This window comes from Setaria viridis, chromosome 9 (genome assembly GCF_005286985.2).
Source record: "Setaria viridis chromosome 9, Setaria_viridis_v4.0, whole genome shotgun sequence".
Taxonomy (NCBI): Eukaryota; Viridiplantae; Streptophyta; class Magnoliopsida; order Poales; family Poaceae; genus Setaria; species Setaria viridis.
In genome coordinates, this window is record NC_048271.2 from 55,572,917 (window position 1) to 55,597,610 (window position 24,694).

The 24,694-nt window shown below is 49.2% G+C and overlaps 4 protein-coding genes across 5 annotated transcripts; 1 reads left to right on the forward strand and 3 right to left on the reverse strand.

The window, feature by feature from the left end:
• Window positions 1-1,006: 1,006 nt before the first annotated feature.
• On the forward strand, window positions 1,007-3,877 carry LOC117838189 (uncharacterized). Its single transcript, XM_034718115.2, has 4 exons — window positions 1,007-1,369; window positions 1,454-1,559; window positions 3,013-3,133; window positions 3,249-3,877. Exons 1-4 carry the CDS (start codon window positions 1,188-1,190, stop codon window positions 3,515-3,517), a joined length of 678 nt encoding a protein of 225 aa, XP_034574006.1. The 5' UTR covers window positions 1,007-1,187; the 3' UTR covers window positions 3,518-3,877.
• Window positions 3,878-4,652: 775 nt separating this feature from the next.
• On the reverse strand, window positions 4,653-7,686 carry LOC117838188 (RHOMBOID-like protein 2). The gene is made up of 4 exons (XM_034718114.2): window positions 7,262-7,686; window positions 6,262-6,425; window positions 5,726-6,143; window positions 4,653-5,010 (listed from the first exon to the last, which is right to left on the reverse strand). Exons 1-4 carry the CDS (start codon window positions 7,540-7,542, stop codon window positions 4,899-4,901), a joined length of 975 nt encoding a protein of 324 aa, XP_034574005.1. The 5' UTR covers window positions 7,543-7,686; the 3' UTR covers window positions 4,653-4,898.
• A 4,548-nt stretch (window positions 7,687-12,234) lies between these two features.
• LOC117838945 (uncharacterized) lies at window positions 12,235-17,025 on the reverse strand. Of its 2 annotated transcripts, none has more exons than XM_034719153.2 (3): window positions 16,398-17,025; window positions 13,071-13,282; window positions 12,235-12,973 (listed from the first exon to the last, which is right to left on the reverse strand). In XM_034719153.2, exons 1-3 carry the CDS (start codon window positions 16,719-16,721, stop codon window positions 12,424-12,426), a joined length of 1,086 nt encoding a protein of 361 aa, XP_034575044.1. In that variant the 5' UTR covers window positions 16,722-17,025; the 3' UTR covers window positions 12,235-12,423. The 2 variants fall into 2 exon arrangements, with proteins under 2 accessions (XP_034575044.1, XP_034575045.1); XM_034719154.2 differs by lacking the exon at window positions 16,398-17,025 and adding an exon at window positions 14,072-16,391.
• Window positions 17,026-19,284: 2,259 nt separating this feature from the next.
• Window positions 19,285-23,362, reverse strand: LOC117840473 (mitochondrial inner membrane protein OXA1-like). Its single transcript, XM_034720981.2, has 9 exons — window positions 22,787-23,362; window positions 22,596-22,686; window positions 21,763-21,807; window positions 21,594-21,652; window positions 21,139-21,214; window positions 20,867-20,998; window positions 20,687-20,794; window positions 20,085-20,139; window positions 19,285-19,994 (listed from the first exon to the last, which is right to left on the reverse strand). Exons 1-9 carry the CDS (start codon window positions 23,290-23,292, stop codon window positions 19,720-19,722), a joined length of 1,347 nt encoding a protein of 448 aa, XP_034576872.1. The 5' UTR covers window positions 23,293-23,362; the 3' UTR covers window positions 19,285-19,719.
• Window positions 23,363-24,694: the final 1,332 nt, after the last annotated feature.

The following is a 24,694-nucleotide window of genomic DNA, read 5'->3' on the forward strand; positions in this document are numbered from 1 at the left end:
GGAGGTTATCGGTAACTGATGGCTGGTTAATGGCTATCAATCACCTGTGACAGTGTCCAAGTTCATTGAATCTCCTTCCTCTTGTGTCTATAAAAAGATGCTCATACTCTGGTTAACGTGCACGAGAAAAACCATTCTCTCCTCCCATTCTCTCCTCCCATTCTCTCCTCCCTTTCTGCTGCTGCCTGTTGCTACTTTCGTATCTCGTGCTACTTGGAAGAGCATGCCTCCGAAACTTCGTCTTGCTCCGACACTTGCACGAGTAGGCAACCGATCAAGTTTTTGAGGAGCGCATCTTCTGCGCGACTGCTCGCTGCGAACGACTGCGTCCTACCACTTCCCGAAGGCCGTTCGAGAGACTACGCTGCACCAAATCGTCACTGCACCAACTCTGATCGACTGCATCGAATAGCCCCAACAGAAGTTTCAGGCATAATGTATGATACTTCCAGTTCTGGGAACGGCACACCCATTATCTCCGGCAATGGTCCTACCTCTAGGTACACTCTGAACATTTTCTGGTTCTTTTGTTTCTTTTTGTTCATGATTAAAATTGTGTTAACCATGAAGACTCGCACATGCTCTGATTCACTCATAATAATCATGATTTACTTAATAATATTTGAAATTAATATACACCGTAAAATGTCTAAATTTCTAACAGTTTCTAAACAACCCAAGAGGCTAAACTTTAACCCTCTAATATATGGTTGAACTTTAGCATCTGATTCCAAACGTGACCTTAGAAAATGATCAAATGACCGAAGCTTTTTTCCCCGAGGGAATTACATAACTTGAGGGGGGCGACAGATGGGAGAATCTGGGCGGCGGCAGAGATCGTTTTCTCGACTCTCGAGGGGCATGCTCACCCGCATCCACGTGGAGGCAGCGGCGAGCGATTCCGGCGGCCATGGGAATCGGCACGAGCAGAGCATCTCCCTGTTCCTTCTTTCGTTGGACTGGGCCGCATCGTCTTTTGTGGGCCGAAGACAGAACTGGGCTTTGCTCTCTTCCTGCCGTCGTCGGGATGGCGAAGGAACGCCCAGCGGCAACCGGTTCCAACCTAGGTGGCCTCCCCTCCGCTAGCTAGGCGGCTTCCCAAGGCGGCGGCGCTGCCTTCTCTCCCCGAGAGAGAGAGAGAGAGAGAGAGAGAGAGAGAGAGAGAGAGAGAGGCGAGCTGTGTAGCCATGGCATGGGAGGAGGAGGCCGTGGAAGAGGAGGAATACGGGGAGGAGATGGCGGCGTCGGAGTCGGAGGCGGAGGACGTTGTGGTGGGGCAGATGCCGACGGTGATGGTGCCGAAGCACATCAAGAAGCGTTCCCTCAAGAACAAGGCGCTCTCCGTCACCCTCGACAAGAAAGCTCTCAGGTGCCGCTTTGTCCTTCGACAGCTCATCATCCCTATGCCTATGCGAGCACCCGCAAGTTTATCTGACAGATCTCGGTTTGGCAGGGATTTCGTTACTGGGTTCCACAAGAGGAAGAAGAAGAGAAGAAAGGAAGCACAGAAGGTTTTGCAGGAGAAGGAGAGGAAGAAGAGAATCGAGGCGCGCAAGAGGGTGAGAAATTCGCACACGCAAAAGAACTTTTTTTCTTGTCTGCAGTCCGGTATCCCGTTTTGAAAGATAATATTGGTTCTTGTTTGGTGGAAGGCAACCCAGTGAATTATGACTGGCCTTGGAATTTTTCCTGCAATGACTTATCTACCAACAGATTTTAGAATTCTTCTAGGTGAAGATTTGTTTCATTTATTTAGACGTGTGTAGACTGTGATGTATTTCACATGATGCAGCATGAGCCAACATCAGTAGATTGTCAGACTGAAAGCCAAAAGGGCATGTGTGTTATTGTTTTTGTCTCGAATACGCAGGAGAACTGCGTATATTGCTTAAGAAGGAGAGAAAGATTTACAAGACAACACACCCTCACTCACTTGTTCATAGAGCACACGCGCCTGCTACACAAATTAACCCAACCAGAATCAACAGAAATAACCCTTTGGCGCTGAATTTCCACTTCTGGCACCCATTAAGCAAGACTCTGGTGGAGGATGTGTAGAGTAAAGCTCGTATTAAATATTTAAATTATGCCAAATAGGTCCAAAACCATGATATTGCTATGTCCGATTTGAGAAGAAGGTGAGTGAGCTTCTGTTGGTGCAAATATCTTGCTGTTTGCTGCACCAAGAAAAAGTTATGCATCGTCCTTTCAAAAAACACTTTTAGTAGTAGCCACCATATCCTGTAACTTCCGGGCCAATCTGTTGGCTAATAACTTGGTGATGAGCTTTGCAAAGCCATGAATTAAACTTATGGGTCTGATTCTGAAATCTTCAACCTGCACTGCATCATCTCTCTTTGGGATGAGAGCAATATATGCTGAATTGAGAAGCCTTAGATGCCAAAAATCACTAAGTTCGACTGCCACCAATGCTGCCATAAAATCATCTTTGATCGCCAACAAGTCTTGTAGAAGCAGCCTGCATATCCATTCGGTCCCAGGGCCTTATCGAGTTATCGGAAGGCAACTCTTTGACTGTAGCCCAAACCTCCTCTGAGAAAGGTAGTTTGAGATCCTCCAAATTATGTTGCTGCATGTCAACTTGATCAAGAGCTATTGATAGCTCACATTGAAATTTAGGGGAGACAGGTACATAAAGCCCACAACACTGGTAAATAATAATCAATAGACATCACAAGTGAAGTAGTAGTTACCATGTAGATAGCTAATATTTACAATAATATTTGTGGTCTATGGAAGATGGAGAAGTGCAGCAGGTAGCAGCCTAGACAGCTGAATTATGTGTCAGTTGGTATTTTCTAGTAGGGTGGGAATACCTCAAGTTTTTGACTAAACGAGATTTGGGGACAACCCTGAAAGGGTTTAATGTTATTTTTAGTCAGCTCGTGTTGTGTTTCCTGTTTGGCTGTGTCACTATGGTAACATAGACTTCCAGTCCAGGTTACTGGTTACTGCCTGTTGAATTTGCTGAACTATATCATGTTGTTTCAGAGAAAACAAGAGAAAGAGATTGCTCTATATGGTAGAGTGCTGTCATCGGATGATGTTGAATTAGAAAATGAAGATATTGGTGATGATGGTGAGGAGATGGAAAACGATGAACCTTTGTCTGGTGAGTACATGAAAAATTTTGGAACAGTTGCTACCTGCCATGCTCCATGTCACTGTATTGTAATGTTTTTCAAGAAATCAGCTCCAAATTCTCTGGTAATGTCTTTGGTTTCCAGAAATCAAAACTTATGAAGATGACGGGACTAGAATCACAGTGACCACCAGCGAAATTACTTGTGAAGACGATGATATTGGACCGAGAAATGTTGGCCCTGTGTCGAGCTACACCAACAAGAATTCTAGTTCAATGGCCAAGAAGAACTCCAGCTTAGGCGTGAAGAAGAAGCCACAGAAGAGAACGTTCAAGAACAAGAGCAAGGCGAAAAAGGGCGACAAGAAGCGGGGCGCGGTAAAGGGTAAAAGGAAGGGCAGAGGACGGAAGTAGCGTTTTCTGTCTGTAGAGAAAAATCGTATGGCTGACTGGGTTGTGGGTGACCTCATATAATTTGATGTGCACTTGTCTGTTGGTCATCCATACGAGGCTGGTATGCTAAACTGTGAGTTGTGCTGCATATCGGTTATCAATGTCAGGGTCCATCCATGATAGAGCTGTTTTGATCCTAGTTGAGATAATTTTCGTGACAGTTTTTGGCCCTTTATTTGTTCTAACCTTTCTGGCATGGACACATGGTTGTCTGAGCCAAATGCTGATCTGCTCGTAGCTTGCCAGCAGTAGCACCAGCTATGTACTGCAAAAACAAGGGTGACTATATTTTAGGCAGATGGATTTAATTCTTAAGATTAACTTGGGTGTTAATTGTTAAATGAGGTGGCAGTCTATGTTTCTGCTGCCAGTGGCTTCAAAACGGATACCTATGTTTTAGGCAGATCATACCCAAAACATCGATCGTAACTCAAGATTAACTCTAAGGTTAACTGAGTTGGCTGGCCACATCGAAGACATAACACGACATAAAGCTGGAACCCACCCCCCGGAAATATTTTGTTCTGGACATAAAGGATTAAAGGGTGCATGGCTGAGGCTTGGAGGTACGGTGGTACATATGAGTCCAAGCAGCACTACTCGTTGTTTTTTTGAATTAAACTTATCTTGCTGTAGCGTTTCTTTACTTGGATGCAAGCTTCTTGTGCTGCGGTGTTTCACGTTTGCATCCGTGGGTGAAGCTATCAAATTTAGGCGCATGTGGCCATCTGCCCGGTTTGGGGTTTTCAATGCAGTTTTTGACTTCGTTGGAGACATGCAGTTTTGAATTTGACTGTGCCGGGGACTTTGTTTATGGTGTTGTTTACTGCTAACGATGAATTGGTAATCTGGGTGTTCGTTTCGTACTTGATGCGCTCCGTACTCAGTTTTGTTTAGTGAAGCGCTGTTTAATCATTTACTTGGTCAAATCGAATCCCGGGGCCCCATGGGCATGTGCTATTCAAAACCGTCATGTTCTCAGGAAACATTGTACCAGTACAAGGCAACTGGTAGTGTGTGAGACACTTCGATGTTGTTGCGCGTTGGCGCATTGCTTGTCCACATGTTGGAAAGCCGTCCGGAGGGACAGATGAGAGATTCCAAACCTCAATAATTGTATTGCATCATGTAAAGAATGAATCAAACGAACAAGAGATAAGATCTCAACAAGACTCTACAGTTCACAGCCCATCAAGAGTGAGTGCCTCCTTTCCCTTTTACGCTATCTATCTACAGTGCCCGGAAGGAATACGTGTGTATACATGTGTAACGCTGGATGTACGAAGAAAATTTTGTTGGAATAATTCGATCTCTCTCTGGATTGTCTTGTGGTGCTCGATCATCAGTTGGTGCACTTCCAGCTCGAGGTGGGCACGCAGCTGAGGTAGCGGCACCAGGAGCAGCTGTCGTTGGCGTTGGCGCCGCGGAAGAGCATCGCCATGCCCACCGCGAATCTGCAAAAGCCAACACGCACAAACAACACGGAAAGAATTAGTCCTGCCATTTTGCCAACTTCAGTGAATCGCCGACACAAACTAAACTATAGCTTAGTAGTGGTTGGGAACTCGAGAGTTAAAATACAGAAAAAAAAAGGTTATAATCTTGTGTACAGCGAGGTATGTCAACACGGTGCACGTTGGGTAGCAGGTTGGAGGAGAGAAAGGAGAATCAAAACACGTTACTACCCCTGTCCCTGTGTTGGAGGAAGCAAACGGCCAGCTACGCAGACATATGATAATCTTATGAATTATTAAGACAGCGATCGAGAGACAGATAGGGGGTGTCCCTTTCTCTGCATCATGCATGGTGCGACTCGCTGGCTGCCATTTGATCATCACATCACTTCACATGATGGAACTCTAGCATCCGGGGGCAAAGCAAGAACAGCCAGCGTTGCCCACCGTGTCCCAAACATAATGCCCAAATCTTTCAACGCATGTGGAGCGCCCAACAATCAGCACACTACCTAACCCATCTAAATGGCCAGTGCTCTCCTCGCAAAGTAACCCATCTAAATGGTCAGTGCTCTCCTTGTAAAGTACTCTAGCTAACACTCAACCATCAGTGACTCGATCAGTAGTGCAGTACGTGTGTCCTTGCTGAGATTTCAGTTCAATGGAAAAAGCACTTGTCTGTGATAATTGCGATGTGGATAGACGCTTTGCTTACCCGATGACGAGGAGGACGAGGGCGACGGCCATGAGGATCCACTGGTAGAGGAGGTACTTCTTGGATGTGCAGGCGCTGCCGGCGGGCATGCTGTAGCGCTCCATCCAGGCGAAGTGCGGGCGCATCAGCACCACGAACCCCAGGAGGAACCCCGTGAGGAAGCCGCCGATGTGGGCGAAGTTGTTGACGTGCGGGAGGATGCCCAGCACCAGGTTCACCGCCACCACGAACAGGAGGGTCAGCACGGCGGCCACCTTGTTGGTGTAGATGGTCCAGTTGGTCAGGAGCTCAGAGAGCATGGCGCCCAGGAGGCCGAAGAGAGCACCGGAGGCGCCCACGGAGATGCTGTTCCTGATGAACAGGGACGACAGCACGCTGCCGCCGAGGCCGGACAGGAGGTACACCACCCCGATCCTCACTGCAAGCGTCAGAGAATTGATTGGGATAGATCAGTAGCATTATTCAAGGTTGTTTGCAACTGAAACTATGTGTGGGGGACAGACAGAGGGACAGGCAAATTGTGAAATTGGGCTCACCGTATCCGAACTGCTGTTCGAGGCGCATGCCGATGAAGAGGAGGCTGAGCATGTTGGCCACCAGGTGCACGACGCCGGCGTGCAGCCACATGCTGGAAAGGAGGCGCCAGCCCTGGTGCTCGTGCACCACCTTCTGCCACACGAGGGCCCCAAGCTTGGTGAGCCTGCAGGACGCCAACCGTCGTTAGGCTCAGGTCCCCACATCTCATCTGATCTGATCTGATCTGATCTGATCCCACATTCTCATCATGTTGTCAGAATCCCAAATGCACTATGATGCATGGAACTGTTGTGTTGTGGTCACTCCAAAGTCCAAACTGATCCAGCTAAGTTCGTGCTCAACTGTTCGTGTGACTGAACAGTATGAATGAACTGATGTGTCCTACAACTTGGTTTTCTAAGTGATCTAGTCATACTCCACCAACTCCTGTTGGTTTTAAATCATTTTGGCTCTGGATCTGAACTAGACGGACTGGGAATAATAGTTCTGAAAAAATTATAATATTTTCTTAAAAAGGAATGAAATGACATAATATGCAGCCTGAAATCAACTGTACCAAGAATTACTGAATATCGAAAATGTTTGTATAGTTAGAGATAGCGCGCAGGTAATTGTCGCTACTGGTTTGAAAAAGGTTCCCCGAGAAGGAAACCAGGATGTAAAGAAAGGCATAATCTGCAATGATTAATCTGCGCTGATAGAGCTCTGAGATACTGCTAAGAACTTTGCAGGCAAGCAAAGCAACTAGCACTGCGTTCTGTTCTGCTGCAAGGACAGATCCATGTCCTGATTACAACTCACACAGCCCCAGATGACCAATTCCGATCCGATGCAGAAGAGGCGAGCAAACTAAAACTCGGGACGATTATTAGTTCCTTTGGTAGAATAATCTTCGCATGACCACTAGTGACGTCAGTTTTTATGAACAGGAGGACAAGCAAATTAAAGAACGAAACAGAGAGCAGCCATTCAATGGTGAGGGAATAGTGGAACACTCACGTGGCGGATGAGGGTCCGAGGAGCGGGTTCTGTCGCAGCGGCTCGAAGGCGAAGCGGCCGAGGAATCGGCCGATGCACTTGCCGTCCTTGGCCGGGGTGTGGACGGGGCAGTTGTTGGCGTACATGGTGACGACGAAGACGGTGATGTTGGCGACGAAGAAGACGGGGACGATCCACGGCACCCACTCCCGCTCCCCCTCGTGCTGCGGGTACAGCGACGACGGCACCTTGCCGGCCTCCTTCCGCACGGCGCCCTTCTCCACGTCCCCGCGCGTCGCCATTTGCTTACTTGCTACCGCGAGAAGCGGGATGGGATCGAGAAGCGGATGAGGGGGCGCTGGGCAATGGAGAGAGAGTCAGAGAGAGGGGTGGAGGTGGGGGTGGTGGAGTGAGCGAGGAGGAGAGGAGCACGGCGAGACGTGAGGCGCGGCAGGGGAATAAATAAACGCGCGGAGCCGGACGCCCCAGGCGGCGCGGGCGCGGTGGTTTCTTTGAAAGTTTGATTGATGCCCTGCTGTAGGGCATGGCTGGCTGTTGCGGTGCAATCGCAGCGCGAAACCGTGTGTCCGTGGAAAAGAGACGTGCGGCGACTGCAGGTAAAACCTGCCTTACCTGCTGCCTCTGCTTTCAGCTTCATCAAGACAACAGTTGCAGAGTTGCTAGCTCTTTGCCACTTATTACTTGCCTTTTATCGGTGCTTCCGGCCGGCTGATTGTTGGTTCACAAAATTGTTCGTCAAGATTTTGTCCATCTGATCTGATCGATCTGATTTGCTCACCCTGTCACGTTCGCGTTTGCAGCAAAGCTGCATGTGTGGTGAATGTCAACTGCTGTAACGGCGGTAGTGCTCTGAATCTCGGCCCAATCAGAATCAATCATGTGGAGGATTTTCTTTAATATTCGCCCAAGAATCACGAGAAGGTGGCTTGCCTTGTTTAATGGCTGGTATCAGTGGCGATGAATGTGATTAGATCTGGAGCTAATGATGGGACGCTAACGCTAGTAGTAGTAGTAGTAATCGGTAAAATAAACAAATATTCAGCGAAGGCAGGCTACTTTTGGCAATGATTAAAGCATATGAGCCACTCGGTTTCTTGGGCTTTTTCCGTGTCAGCCATACTGTAACTTGGTTGGCAGGCACCGACAGGCAGGGTGGCCGTATGAAACATGCATCGGATTCTCTCTCCTGTGCCTATCTTCCTTACTGAAAAAGCAAGAAAGGCAAGGTTCTTTTGTCTGGTTTTGTTACGGGCCATCATCGGCTCGGCTGGCTCATGGAACTTGTGCCAAAACAGGCGGCCTACGCGTAATTCAGTCAGCGGTGAGGGACCGCGTGAACCAACCAAACGCAAAGGGACGTGCAGTTTCTGGTCCCAGGGGAAGGGAGGAAGCCGTGGCGAAAGCGACCGGAGTCGAAAGCCTGAAATGGGGCCTGGGACTCTGAACTGAACCTCGTTGCTTCAAGCAACGCACAAGAAGATTGTTATTGGCCGCGGTTTTCTCGCGTGTGATCGAGTTGGCACCGCAGGAACAGGAAGGCTTGTTGCCGAGTGAGTTGGCGCTGCCTGTGGTTGGCGTGCCGGATTTCATTTTGTCGATGCGGACGCGCCGCTTCGGCGTGTCGATTTGGTTGGTGGGCGAGCGGGGTTCGTATCGATTCGCGCATCTTGCTTGCCGCGCCGCCGATCGAGCTGGGGGTGGCCAGGCCGGGCTGGCTGGTTCTTGTTTGCTGTGGCCGGCCGGCGAGGCCCCGCCAGGCGGCCATGTGCTCCGAATGATCCCTCCTCCCGGCGGGCTCCATTGCCGCGCTATGATTATGAAGCATAGTAGCGTATAAAATGGCGATCTTTAGGCGCTTAATTAATCAGGATGGATGGGTTATTTATGGCGCCAGCCTACTACTACTTGACTACTAGCGTGTGCCATGCGAGCCTAATTCAATGCCCAGATTCCAAATCATATGATTGAGGCCTCGAGATGTTAGTGGAATAGTTCAAAATCGTAGTATTCTCTTGCGTACCATCTCAACACTACTGAGCGGGTCAAATGTTGAAGTCAAATGCTTACTGGACCCTGTGTAAAGCTTTTCTTTGGAAGACGACCCACGAAGCCCAAAATACTTTATGGGCTCGATACTAATGCATGCCTCCTGCAAACGGGAGGCGCGCGCTTTTTTTTCGCGACCGTACCTAGCACGTATTTTATCAGTTTACAGACACAAATACTTGATGCAGTTTAAACAGAGCTTGACCACCACAAGAACACACAGGACTAAACACTGAGAGACACTGAATAAAAGTATAACCAAACTCAATAAGCGACCAAAGTAGCAACCACAACAAACTGACAGCAGGAGAAGCACGAAGGGAGAGGACAGACCCAATCCTGCCACCCTAACAAGGCTACCCTAAGAACTGAACCTGCAAAATGGATACACCGTCGCCAAAGATGCCGAGAGAGAGCAAGCTCGAAGCACAAAATGGTGGCGAAGCATCCACCGAACAGCACGACCACGGTGGCAAAGCATCCTCCCGAACCAAATAGCGGTGGCACAAAGTCCACTCGACCAACACAAAGAGGCGACAAAGCATTCGTCCATAATGATCACCATCTGCAACAACACGACAGGACGGCAAAGCATCCGCCACGACCTAGGCAACCAAGGCGATAGTGTAAAACAAAGCGAAGGCAGGTACAGAGGATGAACCACACCGATCAGCCTTCGAGATCTCCGAGGGGGGAAGAGGCAAACGAATGATGCCTCCAAGGAGGAAAACGACGCCCGAGGGCATCGCCATCATCGGCCCGCGAGTAGGCAGAGGCTTTCGCCTCGACCCCACCCCCTAGAGCACGCCACAACACCCAGCGAAATGACCCTCCACAAGCAGCGCCGATGGGATGGAACCACCAACGGTGGTGGAAACCACACAAAGGGCGGCGGCCAAAGCAGTGAAAGTGCACGTGGAACACATCAACGAGCAAGGCGACGGCGGGTCGGAAGGGCAACGTTTCCCGAGACTTCACAACAATGCCTCTAAGGAGAGGAACGACACCCACAAGCGTAGTCATTGTTCGCCCAGCACACCACCGGGCAGGGCTTTCACATGAAGATCTTGGTTACGAGACAAAGGCAGCCCACCACACGCGCCACCCAACAGTAGTCGCACCCGGGCGCACTGCAACACCCTCAATGGCCAGATCCGACGGGCTTAGGGGGAGGCGGAGATAGGGATTAAAACAATCGAAAACGATTGATAACGATATCATTTATACGGAATGATTGCCGGTCGATCGGAAATTTTGCCGATTTCAGTATGGAACTATTCTATTGCGACTACAGTACGACAATAAGAGAAATTGAAAAATCCAAATTTAAATACAGTAATGGTCGCAAACGATATCACTTATATGAAAACGATTCGAAAACGTGCTCTGGTAAACGAGATTTTTAGCTACAGTTTTCACCTCTAACCACCTCTAGCTGGAGAGATGGACCGACGGTGACGTACAGGTCACCCCCGAGTAGGCTGGGAGGGGCGACGCGAGGGGAGGGGAGGGGTAATCCGCGCAAGTGCGGTAACATTTGGCACGATCATCATCATTCAACATATGCATTGCAAATCTTGCAAATTCGATTTGAAAGATTGACATTTGACAGTAACATAGCAACTCCACAAGTATACTTAGCATGGTTCGTTTCAAAAAGTATACTTGCATAAAAAAGATAGGAGGACCGATCACGCGACAAAATTCACCAGGTTCAACTCAAAATACCCAGCCGGTGGTGGTTCCTCCCTGAAACCTGTAGATTCTCGACTTGTGCTTGGTCATCTCGAGCCCCATGCCGTCGCTCCCGCCGCGCTTCAGCACCAACCCTGTAAACACGGCGCACCTCTCAACCTGGGGTATGGTGACCTGATCGAACACCTCGTTGTCGATCCTTTCATACAAGATGGCCAGGCAGAACTTGCCGCCGCCGGGCCCAAGCTGCACGAGGCGCGACTTGAGAGGGGTCCACTTCCCAGGCAGGTGCAGGCCATCCCAGACCGCGTCCAGCCCCGGCGCCCGCTGCGCCATGGCCTCCAGCCCCGACGAGCAGCAGATACGGCCGTCCCGCGACGAGAAGCCGAGCCACGCGCCGTACTCCGGGAATAAGTCGGCGCGGCCCTGGAACGGCAGCTCCCAGTCGCCGGCCTTGCTCCACGAGCCGCGCACCGTGTCGATACCCGGCGTGGAGACCCATATGGCGGAGCCGCCGACCACCGTGTAGCCGTCGATGCGTGTCGTGCGGTAGCCAGGCTCGAGCACGAAAGGCGGTGGCCGGAGGCGGTGCCAGCCCCAGCCCAACTTGCCCGTCGCGTCGTCCTTGGGAGTGTCGCGAGTGAGGGCCTGGAAGCCGCAACGGCTGACTGGGTCAGGCTCCCTGTCCATGACATAGAGGGCGTCACCGACGGCGAGGGAGACGGCGGGATCGCTGTGCTTTTTTGGCCCATCATCTCCCGGAGGTCGTGGAGGGGAGACGATGCCGTGGATGGCGCTGTCCCGGAGGTCGTACACGTGGGAAACTCCCCCGTAGTCCACGGCGGCAAGGAGGCTCTTCTTTGGGCCGCGGCCAAAGAGGCCGAAGAACTCCAGGCTGCCCTGCCGTCCTTGGTGCAAGGTGCGTGATAAAAGGGGTGAAACGCAGGTAGGGGCGAGGCAGCGGAGTTTCCTCCGGGGGACGAATTATTTTCACCTGATTCCTCGAGAAGAACAATGTCGACGCGTCGATGCGGCGGAGAGGGCATGTCCCGTCCAAACTGTCCACCACAAGATTACACGTAGCGCCGCCCATCTATTCATCTTCGATCACCGGAGATCCAACCTGAACATAGAACGCGTCCAGCGGATTGATTACCAACAATCACTAATTTTGCCGCCTGATCGTTGTGCGTGCATATCACAGGTACACAGCTGGCAGAACTCTGAGCATATACTTGCAGGCACTGCGACCTTGCATCTATATTATCATCATGATCATTTTATCATCGCTAATCAGCGACAACTAACCAACAGCCTTACAACAAATGAAACTAATGCACCACAACTCTATACTTTAGGTTTAGCACCCGTCCTTACGTTCTGAAACTGTTGCTGCTTCTGGCTCCTGCACGACCTGCTCATCAACCGAAAAGTGTCCTCAGGACGGTGTCTCCCAGCCCGGGCACCGGCGACAGGAAGTGTCCGGTGCCGGGGAGCTCATGGTAGTTGAGCCAGTTGAGTCGGCTGGCCAGGTACCGCTGCAACACCACGGGGACGAGGCCGTCCTCGTCGCCCTGCCACAGGTGCACGGGGCACGGCGGCTCCGGCAGGCTCATGGGGTCGAACTCCCACTTGCCGAACATGACCATCATGTCGCGGTAGTAGGACTCGTGGATGCCCTGCTGCGTCGCCTGCTCCATCTTCTGCTGGAACGTGCCGTCCTCCTTCATCTTGCTGCGGATCTCGGCGTCGCGCTTGTTGGGGAGCGGCGTCGTGCCGGCCACCACCGTCGACGTGGGCAGCCAGCTCTGCTCCATCCACCAGTGGAGGATGCCCGGGGCGTGGTGCGACACGCGAAGCGCCCACTGGTCGCCCACCTCCTGCTTCGCGTACACCTCCGCGACCAGGTCAGCGGGGAAACCCGGCCACCAGTAGTTCACCACTGGCGCCATCATGGCCGCACCAGCGATCCTGCACGCACAGGGTGTTCTGTTAGGCACAACCGCACAACCAACCGGCTTGTTGGATTGGATGCACATAACTGTTGTTCTTGCTTTGCTTAGCTTACCTGTCGGGGATGTACTTGAGGGCGCCCCAGACGGCATGGCATCCGAGGGAGATGCCGATCACGTAAAACTTGGGGCCGAGTCCCAGAGCGTCCGCGAGCTCCTCAACGTCCAGCGCCGCGCTCTTCACGGAGCGGTTGGGGTTGGGGTCGCTCTGCCCGTACCCGGCGCGATCGAAGCCCACCATGTACACGCCCAGCTCTTCGGCCACTTCCTGAAAATTTTCGCAGGACAGTTCAGACTTTGTTGAAAAACTAAAGTACTACATCACAATGAAACATCAACACAAGGAACTTTCAAAGGTACTGGCTTTGTTGAAAAACTATGGGAAGTACCATGTACCGACTTTGTTGAAAAACTATAGCACTCATTGACACATCAACACAATAAACTTTCAAAGGTACTGTTCAGCGTATGATATGGTCCTGGTCAACAAGAGATTATTTTTTCCGTGGTCATTTCAAAGGTATCATCAGATGGACTATTCTCCAAGGATGCATCTGGTGGTTAGGTTCGTTTGGATTGGACCTACTTTTCCCTCTGATTACAAGTCTCTGCTTTAGTAGCTAATTGCAATTCATTTCGACCGACAGAATTTAATTCATAGGGACTTCCCAGCTGCTAAGGACATGCAGATTTCCAGAGGAGGGATGCCACAGAAATACTAATTAATCAACAAAATGTTGTGCATCTGGTACAGTACACTGCTAAAAGCAAATGTGCATTGTCAGCAGCTGATAGAAGTGCGCAAATTGCATCCGCCCGATCGAATGCGGATGATACTGCAACAACCTATCCATGGCACATTCGTGTAATCGTAAAATTGCATAACCACGCAATGCAGCTAACCTGCCCAACGCAGTAGCGAAGCCGAAGAACAATTGAACAAGAATTGGGGAAACTTAAAAAGATCCAGAAAAGGCCCAAGCTTTCGATTTCGCGACCCGACCAAGAGTCGCCGACAAAATCGCAACCGGGAACGGCGAGAGGCCGGCGTACTAACCGGCGCAGCGCGGATGGTGTCGAGCCGGGAGCCGGTGAACCCGTGGGAGATGACGACCTTGAACCGCGCGTCCTCCTTGCGCGCCCCGGACTCCGCGTACGCCAGGTGGCGGCCGTCCCTGAGGCGCACCCTGGGCGCCGTCACCGGCGGCCCCCCCGGCGTCCCGCACACCCTGGGCGGCGGCGGTGGCGGCACGGCCCCGCTGATCCACCTCCCCAGCGCGCCCACGACGGAGCCCACGGGGGCCCCGAGCTGCCTCTTCCCCGCGCAGCCCAGCACGGGCGCCTTGGCCAGCAGCTCCATTGCGGCGCGGCGGAGGCGGCGGCGGCGGGGCGCCCGAGTCGGAACTGCCCAAAGAGAGGATCGGGGAGGGAGGGAGCGCGACGGGACAGTGTCCTGGCTCGCGGGGCTTCTTCCCGCTGGCAGTGATTAACTGCTGCTAATTAATTTGGGCGGCGTTCCCGGGCGCGAAACGTGACGTGTGGAGATCCGGCATCGGTTGCCGTGGCGCGGCTGCCATTTTCCTCTTTGTCCACGGAGCTCGACAGCTTGCAGATCATCTAGAACACGAGCTGAGATCGATGAGCGGTGGTTGGCAGGTGGCCAGCACTGTGGAGGGGCGACGCGTTGGTTGCTCGGGCGAGCAGAGCTTGCATGTGGACAAACAGTGATGGAATGCGTAGCGAGGTGGCGTTGCAGCGACTCCGAACGCGACCGCCTGTCTATTCTCTGGGTACCACGAGAAGCAGGGCAGTGGTTATGACAGTTGGGTGTGTTGGGTTAGACATGGACGTCTTGACTAAGCAGAGATAGGACGTGGGGGAGGAAATGTGGTTTAGGCCTGATTGGGTGAGCTAACGTACCTTGCTTTGGTCGAAAATGACGTGCAGAGTTTTTTGGTTGGAATCCTTCCGATGAGTTCTCAACTTTTTGATGAGAAAAATTGACTTTTGGTGAATTTGAAGTAATTAATATAAGCAGCGCACCCTAAAAACTTGGGCGTTGTCAGAGCACCACGTAGCATAGCAGCACTGGACCAAGTAAATCGCAAGATTGTATTGTTATTTCTTCGGTCTCTGGTCTGACACACGAGCAGGTGCCCACGTCCACATGAGCATTAATTGTATTTTTTTTAAACAAACCGGGTAGGAGGATGAAATGCGAAATAATAAATGGAAAAAAAATATTGGATTGGATCATCAACACCGCATCACGCCATCGCACTCAACTCAACAACACATTGACCGGTTGGATTGGGACATCAACATGTGCCGAGCTCAACTCATCCAAACACACTCTGCCGGGTCGGATCGAGGAATATTAAGTGTATGATTCATGTTATTTGTTTATTCTTTTTTTTTTGTTACTGCTTGATTATAGAATGGACTCTACACTTTGCTTAGAAGGGCAAAGAGGGGAAGATTCCGTGGGATCTGGCTGCTTTTTCCAAAGGCAAAAGACAGAGCAAACTAGACGACAGTTTCGGCAATCCATCCAGTGATCCAGAAGAGGAGAGCGCGGCGTAGGCTCCAAAAGCGCCATTTGTCCATGACCCCGGATAGCAGCACGTACATAGCAAAACATGCGGTGCAGGGTATGCATGCATCTCTATCGAAAATTTGGTAGTCGGTGGATATTGTTGGCAGTCAGCTCCCGCGCAGATGCGTGCGCGCATTTTCTTTCTTGTGCTGCGACCCCGTTGGCCCGTTCTGGAACGGACCTGCCTCTCAATCTCAGGGGCGTGAAAGAAGGGGACAGATATTATTCCATCCCAACCCCTTTGCAGACACAGTTTCTCTATGACTTGGGACGCTAAGCACGCAACTGGTACAAATATGAAAACCAGAAAGAAACAGCTCTAGCAGCCGGGTAGTCGTACAAAATGGCTTAGAAATATATCTCCTTTTTTTTTCCCTTCACCATGTTCCGACTTCCAAGCTAACGGCACCTCTGACCTGGCAACCATCGACCAAGCCTTTGACAGGTTCATACAAGCTAGCAGGAAAGTGTCGCAGATAATTCGGCAGGTCAGGGAAAACGCCGCTTCACCTAACCAACAAGTTCCTTGCCTAGTGCCAAGTCGTCGATGTCTGAGCTAGCTGTGGCTGTGCGGGCACCAGCTCACCTCGTGCTCGACTTTTTATTTCCCTTCCTTTCACCTTTGTTCAAAGACACCGACAGCTCACCTCACATGGTTTTCTTTGCAATTTGCTTCGCTTAAGCAAGCGCTAATTTCCATTCCTAAGTACTAAGTACGTAGTTGATAGGATCCAATTTACTCGACGTGATCAGAAATCAGGGAGCTGTAGGAGATGGATGTGCATACCTGGGAAGGTCGGACGCTGTCCTCGCGGGATCCGGTGAATCCGTGTGAGAAGACGACCTTGAATCGCGCCTGTTCCTTGGGCACGCCGGTCTCGCAGTAGGCGAGGTGGCGGCCGTCGCGGAGCCTGACCCTGGGCGCCGTCACGGGCGGCCCTCCCTCGGTGCCGCACACCCGTGGCGCCGGCGGCTGCGGCTGGATGGTGCGGGAGAGCCAGGCGGCGAGGGAGCCCAGCATGGCGGCGGCGGGCGCGGGCGTGACCGCGTCGGCGGCGCCCTTGGCCGCCCCCTCCTCGTCCCACACCTGCGGCATCGAAGTCACCCACATGATTGCTTGCCGAGTTGCTTGGGCTGTGAGTTCTGAGCTGTGGCGGCCTGGCTGATGGGCGGTGGCGGAAGCGAGCAAGCAAAAGGAAGAGACCGTAGCGGTGGTGGTGGTCTCTGGCGGGCCTCTCGCCGTGTGGCAGGTTATATATAGCCGGATAGGAGGCGCGCCGTGTCGGGGTCGGAGGTTGGTGGGTGGGGCCAGGGCCAGCACCGGCGACTTACCATACCAACTCCTCCCGTGCGTGGTCCGAGCACGAGGAGGTAGCTCTGCAGCCCACGACTTGATCTGCTGTTTGACTCGGCGAGCGAGACGGTGGTGAAGGTGAAGAAGATATAATTGGGCGGCGGACTACGCGGCATTGGTTGCCCCGACGACGTACGCGAGCAATAGCCACACCACGCAGTGCGCAGCTGCGTCCCGCGGGTGGGTTGGTGACTTGGTGTATGATAGGACGCGTGCGTGCGTGCGAGAGGACCAGCTTCCCACCGAGCCGGCCGGCGGAAAAGGTTTGGCCGCCGGCGATCCCCCACTCCTCTCTTGTTTGGCATCGTGCGGCGGCCGTGGGACAGTACTGCACGGGATCATCGTCCGCCGTGGGAAGAGGTGGAGGCGCGAGCAGATTTCATATCAATATGCGTCCCGCGTCGGAGAGGGAGGCCCCAAGCAAACGAGACGGCGGAGGGGGCGCCACCCCAACTTGCATTGGATGGAGCAACGGGCGGCACCGGGTGCTTTTCTCGTCAGTAACCGAACCCAAACCCAATCATGGGTGGATAAATCGCACTACCTCACGACGATCGATGCATGCATCGGGTGGCGAATGGCACTTGCTATTATATTAAAAAAAAAGATAAAAATTCAAAATAAGCAATACAATAAAATGGAAAAACAACAACCCAACACCGAGCATCTCAACAAACACATCATACCACTCAACACAACCCAAATATCAAGCCAAAATTCCAAACATTACGCACCACTCAGTCATCGCAAACTTCACAACTCAACGTCATCGTTGGTCACCATCCGTCACCAGATGAAGACTCACCGTATTCATGTACTATCGCATCTAGGGCACCACGTTTTCATTCCTGCTGTGACCGGTATTTATTCCATCGTTAACGTCTGAACCAACTGTTGATCAGGACTAGCAGCAGTCAAACGGACCACCAATCACACGCTCTCTGATCATTCATTTATATACGAAACAATGGAACCATAATTCACTGGTAGGTCCGCCTGGCTTGCATTGCCTTCAATATCATTCCTGCACAGTACGTGTGCACTTCTCCTTCATTCTTTTCAACACTATATTTTCTTTTTGGCCTCATTTTAGTTGCTACCACACTCAGGTTGAGAGCAAATTTGCTAATTGCCATGCTTTTCGCGCATCACACCTTTCTTCTTATACCTATAACCCCTACGAAAGTTATGTGTGGCCAAGCGTGTGTGATTATCAATCAATCAAACAAACAAACCCCCTCAATCTGTGGATGCTTTACAAAGCCTAAGAAGCTGATGGCTGCATCCACACACGTATAGATGCATGGCCTAGCTTGTCCCTGCTGTATCCCAGGAATACAATCGATGCATGATGGATAAACGAATTCCATAACAGCGTGTGCGCGACACCCTGGTGTCATTGCTCACGCTACGGAACCAACCACCGACCCAGCAAGTCCTTCACTACTTGTGCCTTGTTGACACGGCAAATATAATGCCGAAACGTGTTTGGTCAATTCCATAAGAAATTAAGGGTAAATGACTACATCCTCATTCATATTCCCTGTGGAAAAATACAGACCAAACGAAGTCTCTTCTTCATATTCTTTGGGGGCAGGTAGGCGCTTTGTTGCTTTCATATGAGCTGAATGAGCCATGCCTCCATCATGTGGGTTGGACTGGAGCCTGAAGAGGAGGATATTATCAAGCAGATAAGCAGTTATTAATCCCTTTTTATGATGAAAGTGAGCTGACAAGACCAGTTGAATGTTTTGCAACACTTTCATATTTGCCAGGTCAAGCAAAAGAATGTACGTGGTCAAATAACATCTCGTAGAATGGCAACGGAGAGAAAGGAAAGGCTGACAGACAATTAGTAACTCTGCTAGCTGCTCACCAAGTACATGAATACGAATGCGGCCTTCAGGAGGGTTTTCAGGTCCCAATTGCCTGTTTATGTGATCAGCAAATATCTTTGAAGAGGTGGGCTGAACTGTATATGAACCCTAGCTTTCTCTAGTTTGTGGACAGAAAAACATTTCAATCACATCTCGAGAGTAGGTGAACACCCTTTTCATAGATGAACCAAAGATAAGGAGACAGATCATTGAAAAGGGCAGCCACAGGAAAAATCTGAAGGTGCAATTGCTTTCTGGAATCGCGTGGCTATAAACGAATAACGAACCATTCTGAACATTTTAGGGTGTCAGCGATTTTCGAATCAAGGACTCCATAGTCCATACACAAGCTAACTTGCTAAGCAAATGCTTTGTCATGTCCCGCAAAAGGTCAGCAATCCGATCCCAGCAGCATTAAAGAAATGGCATACTAAGAGAGGATCTGTATGTAATACGTCAGCAGTATAATATCGAATGAACGGGGTGAATCTAAAAGTCACGTGTCAGAATTACAGTTCTGTCCAAAAATACACAACATTGCAAATTTAAAAATACAGGTATATCATTTGAGCTTTTAGCATATCAAGCAAATACAAGAAAAACTCAGAGCAGCATCACTATGCTTAATCCATGAAACAACATGCTGTTGTTAAGCTAGTTAGGTTATATCGTGCTGTGAAACAATATACATGCCAAAATTACTCCAATTTATTTGCTGAAACGACAGTGACCCCATGGTCTGAAAAACAGCCGCCTCTCCCGAATAAAATCTCAGTACAATGTGCACATATTGGGTACCCTTCGCTCCCAACATAAAGTTACCAAAACCCAAAAAGGTGCTGCGGTTCTTTTACTTCCATGAGCAGAAAAATCAGGAACTACTCTTGAGATTCACCCCTTGATTTTGCCCTGTTCTCAAGATCTCTGATACGGTCACTTTGCTCAGAACTAGATTGCTCACTTAGCTCAGAACTAGATTGCTCACTTAGCTCAGAACTAGATTGATCGCACTCCTTGTCTGCAATAGGAGAATCAACTCTAGGACTTGGCTTAGGACCGTCAACGAGGTTTAGGGCCTGCATTCGTGCAGGTGCTGGCTGAGATTCCAAGGGAGGAAGATCTAAGCACATTCTTACAGCCGGATTCCGGATAACTGAGAAAAGTGAAATATTTTTTATCAGTTAAGGAATAGCCAGACATCACAAACCATCGATAGTAGACCTCAACGTTGCAAGTGACATACCAACACCGTATACAAGCGAGAACATGTTTGATGTGACCCAATAAAAGAAAAATGCCTGTCAAAGAAGTGGAAGATTAATATACGGAATACGGAGTTATAGTTCCAAGTAATCAAACGCTGGGCGTATTTGGGATGAGAATGAATGTTCGAATTTGATTCTCCTCAGCATAAGTATAGATATTTTTTTTGGAAGTACGAATAAGCAGCATAGAAACCCTCCCCCTTACAACCACTCTTTTCATTCAGTGCAGCATATTTTGAAACTATTTGGGGGTAAAAAAACAGTTCGTAGCTTCTAGAGCAGTAGCTAAAACCTAAATCGCTGCTCCAAAATTCCCAGTCAAGATCTGCTATGGCCAGTTTCAGAAACCAGACTGAGTGTGTCCAAAAATGGGCTATGGCCAAGCCGCCGATCGTTCATCTAGTGTTTGGGAATTGGGAGTGGGTAACCAGAATGAGAAGTTCTCCTTAATCAAATACTTTTTAGCCCTAGATAATTTCTTAGAAAGTGATTTCAGATTCTGTATCTTCTGAAATTGTAAATGAAGCAAAAATAACCCCAAATCCATACTTAAAAACCTGAGAACCCCATAGTTACGTACCTTTGGAAAGCCTAGTGTAAGTGGAACAAACATAACACCAAAAAATCTGGAGACCTTTTTCATTGTTTCCGCCATAGGATTTCCTTCCATACCATCTTGCATATTGAGCTGAAATAAAAACATTATTATCTTTAGAACAAAATAACAAGACACCTGAATTAGAGTGGCCAAAATGCAAACCTCTACTGTAGCCAGAAAGGTCAGTGATGTTAACACTGGGAGGATGATAAATTCATCAGGCGTTGTCAAATCAGTAAACCAATATGCACCACCTCCTTTGAGAGAAGGGACTTTCTCAACCATGTTTGATATCTACAATTGGGAAAGAGAACATAAGATGTAGGAAGTAAAAACTAAGGAAAATGCTATTGCTACATGATAATATATAATTCGGTGACAATGGAATAGCTGATTATTACTTTGGATGTAACAATGAAAAGGTGTAAACTTACAGCAAAGAAAAAGCTCATGAATATAGGCCCCTGTATGAATAGACCCTTCAATGGTGTCAATGGAGTCACATCATGTCTGAAGCAAGACAGTAATGAAACAATTATTAGTAATATATCTTGTACAATTTATATATGATGAGGAAGGAAATACGAATCGCAAAAGCTAATCAAAAGGGCAGTCAAGTCAGTTAAGATGACCAATGATTTAGGATGAGGGAGGTTTTTTTCATATTGTGTGCAGAGAGGATAGCATGAGTGAACACAATATCCAAAAGGCTTTTGTAGGGCTAGTCAATTAAGGGAGTAAAGTTAAGTTCGAGGGTTGCAGGCCTGGTAAAATGATGAATTTGTAACATTGGTACACAAAATATTTGGAACCACATGGAGAAATGAAACAAGAAAATATCTTGTGGTTTTGAAATTAAATAAAAATTCAGATATAGAAAACTGCATACTTAAGGAATAGCTCGCCCAATTTCTGCTTCCCCACTTCCATTGACCTTGGATCAGTTGACTGTAAGGCATAAATAGTAAATTAGTATATCATCACTAGAGTACCAAGTAAATGCTAAAAACAATATCATATAAACTGCAAGGTGAACTGAACAAACTAAGCACACTTACATTCCGCATCTCTTCATTGATGGCTTCAATTTCTGGTCTCATCTCCTGCATCATATATAATAGTTGAATTCCATTTAGATGTATGATGCGCTGATTTTTTTTAAAAAAAACATATCATAAGGAATACATTGCAGAAGGAGCATCCAACATTTTCTCTTTGAGAGCTGAAGGAGCTCATGAATTTCAGAATTTTGAGTGCAAAGAATGACTTCCTACGATTTATGCCACTTAAAAAACCCATTGCATGATATGATTGTTTCTTATTAATGCCTTCGACTACAAGTTTACAACCACAACTGGATGTCATACATGGTAATGTGAAGGTTCAAAGCCAAGAATCGGATCTCCTTTGATCCTATATGGCCAATCTCTGATGCTACATAGTTCATATGTTTATAAATACATTCCTATTCATGATTCAAGATTTCAAGAACCAAACATCATATTCTGGCTATTTTCGGCTAGAGATTGTAGGATGCAAGAACATTGAGCCATAGCCAAAGCAAGACGCCTTTAAAGTTGCATGCTGCCGTTCAGGGTTGGGTACTAAAAATTTGAACCATACAAAAACATAGGCACTTCACCAAAATAGCATGCATCCGTACAAGCAGCAACATGTTTTAACTTTGTAGCATCAGTATCACTAGAAATTGCATGGGAATGGTGTAATCATTTGCTTCACCAAACTCAAGGTTCCATTTTGAGAAGTTTAAGATGTTTAGGTTCAAATATTTTAGAAGTTTGTGCACAACACATCTGTAACTAACATACATGAGTGAAAAATAGAGCATTAGTAACTAGGAACATATAAGGTTCTAAAGTGCATGCATTACATTTAACTTAATCGTGGACTTCATCTGGTTGATGAGCAATGGGACAGTCAGTGACCGGATCAGCACTGTCGTCAGCGCAATTGTAACCCACCTACACATCACCGAGCAGCAAAGTGGCACCATGTTACAGGACGTTACAGGAAGAAACCAAAGCTAACACCTTACGCAGCACCAAGGACAACGAGGCATACCAGTTGAGCCCAGTGAAGGATTGCACGGCGTCCAGGAGGTGCTGCAGGGCAGCGACCGGAGGAAATGATTCGGCCGCGGCGGCAGCCACCTCTCCCGCGTACGGCGCTGGCGGCACTGGGATGGAGGCTGCGGCGGAAGCCACTTCATCCGAGAGCAGCTCCGATACGGGGACCGAGGAGGCGGCGTCGGAGAGCACGTCCGCCGCGACATCGATGTCGGGTGTTGAAGAGGATGAGGTGGTAGAGAAATTGCGGTGGGCCGCGAGGTGGAGGGCGAATGGGAGCGGCAGGCTAGTTAGCGCTCGGGATCTCGACGGCCGGAGAAGAGCGGAGGGGAACGGCGGTGCGGGTTGAGATTGAGGTGGAGGCGGGGCGGCCGAGGAGGAGGAGGAGCTCTCGGAGCGGTCGTGGTGGGGCGGGATGAGGTGCGAGATGGAGGGGTGGAGGCGGCGGGAGAAGTGGTGGGAGAGGCTGGTGGCGAGTCTCCTCCGCGCGGAGAAAGCCATGGCGGCGGCGGCGGCGGGGAGATCGCGAGACTGGGAGGGCCGGAGGGATGGATGGTCGGCAAGTCGAGAGGGGGGAGAAGAGAGGGTTAAACTGGAGAGAATATCCGGCCCAACATGCCAAGGACATCTGGGCCCTACCCAGAAAGAATGAATGAGAGAGAAAAGTGTGACCCAACATGCAGGAGAACCACAGAACTAGATGGGCCTTGGTCCAGCACCAACCACCACCAGTCCATGAACAAAAATTCGGGCCCCCACAATTTTACTCGCCAGTTCGAGGCCCATCTATCCTTCTCTTGCCCACAGAATGCTAGACCAATCGCATCGTCGTCACTGTCGCCGCCTGGACACCATGCCGTTTGTTCTCACAGCCTGCTGCACTGTTTTGTTCTCGCGCGTGCCGGCCGACCACTGCAGCAGCCAGCAGGCAACTGGTGTAGCGTCTCGCGGCCGGCACATCGCCGTCGCCATCTCTTCCTGTCTGTCGCCTCTCTCTCTCCATTCCCTGCCTGTTCCTCCTTCCTTTCTGTCTCCCACAACTGCTGAAACAAACTCTGAAGCTTGTCGTAACCGAAAAGGAAGTTTTACTCGCGCGTGCTGGTAGTTTCTATCCAGGCCGCTCATTTCATGATGGAATGTGTGCGTTTCTGTTCTTTGTGCATGTATTCTCACCGTAGATGAATTATTTTTGATTTGGTGCCAGATACATTGTACCGTGCATTCACGTTCGATTAGAAATAAAGTTTGACACATGACACATAGAACAGACTATTTTTTTACTGTGATGTGCTCACCCAGCTAATCTCCACCACTCATTCAAAATTTGAATCGTCTGGCATGAATACCGAAGAGCACATGCACATATCCCAAAATTCCAAAGTCTTTGTGCCATCAAGCATGTTGTGTGGAAAAAGCATTATAATAAATAATTTGTATTATGTTCCTAGAGCTTATCCACATGTACACTTAGGTACCTTCCGATTGGTGTTGTACATGTGCTAGAAAATTCAGTACAGTTTGATTTCAAGGTACACTTTTCATCTAGAGAGTTATACATAAATAATAACATAACAATAAGCTTAAATCATAGTATACAATTTTACATGTGCCACTTCTTTCAACAAATCTTTATTACAGTATACATGTACCACTTCCTTTCAACGTATCTTTGAAAATAGTAACATAACTGATCCAATACTAACTAAACAAGATCAGACCATAGTATATATGTACCACTTTCTTTCAAGTGATCACGTAAAACAAATCACCTAATTTACCTACAAATTTTAGAAAACAAATTTCAACAAAACACCTAAAACATGTTGTCTATTGTCCCTGCAAATATCAGAAAAACAAGGTCAAATCTATATTTAGCAACTAAATCTAGCCCAATACCATAAGG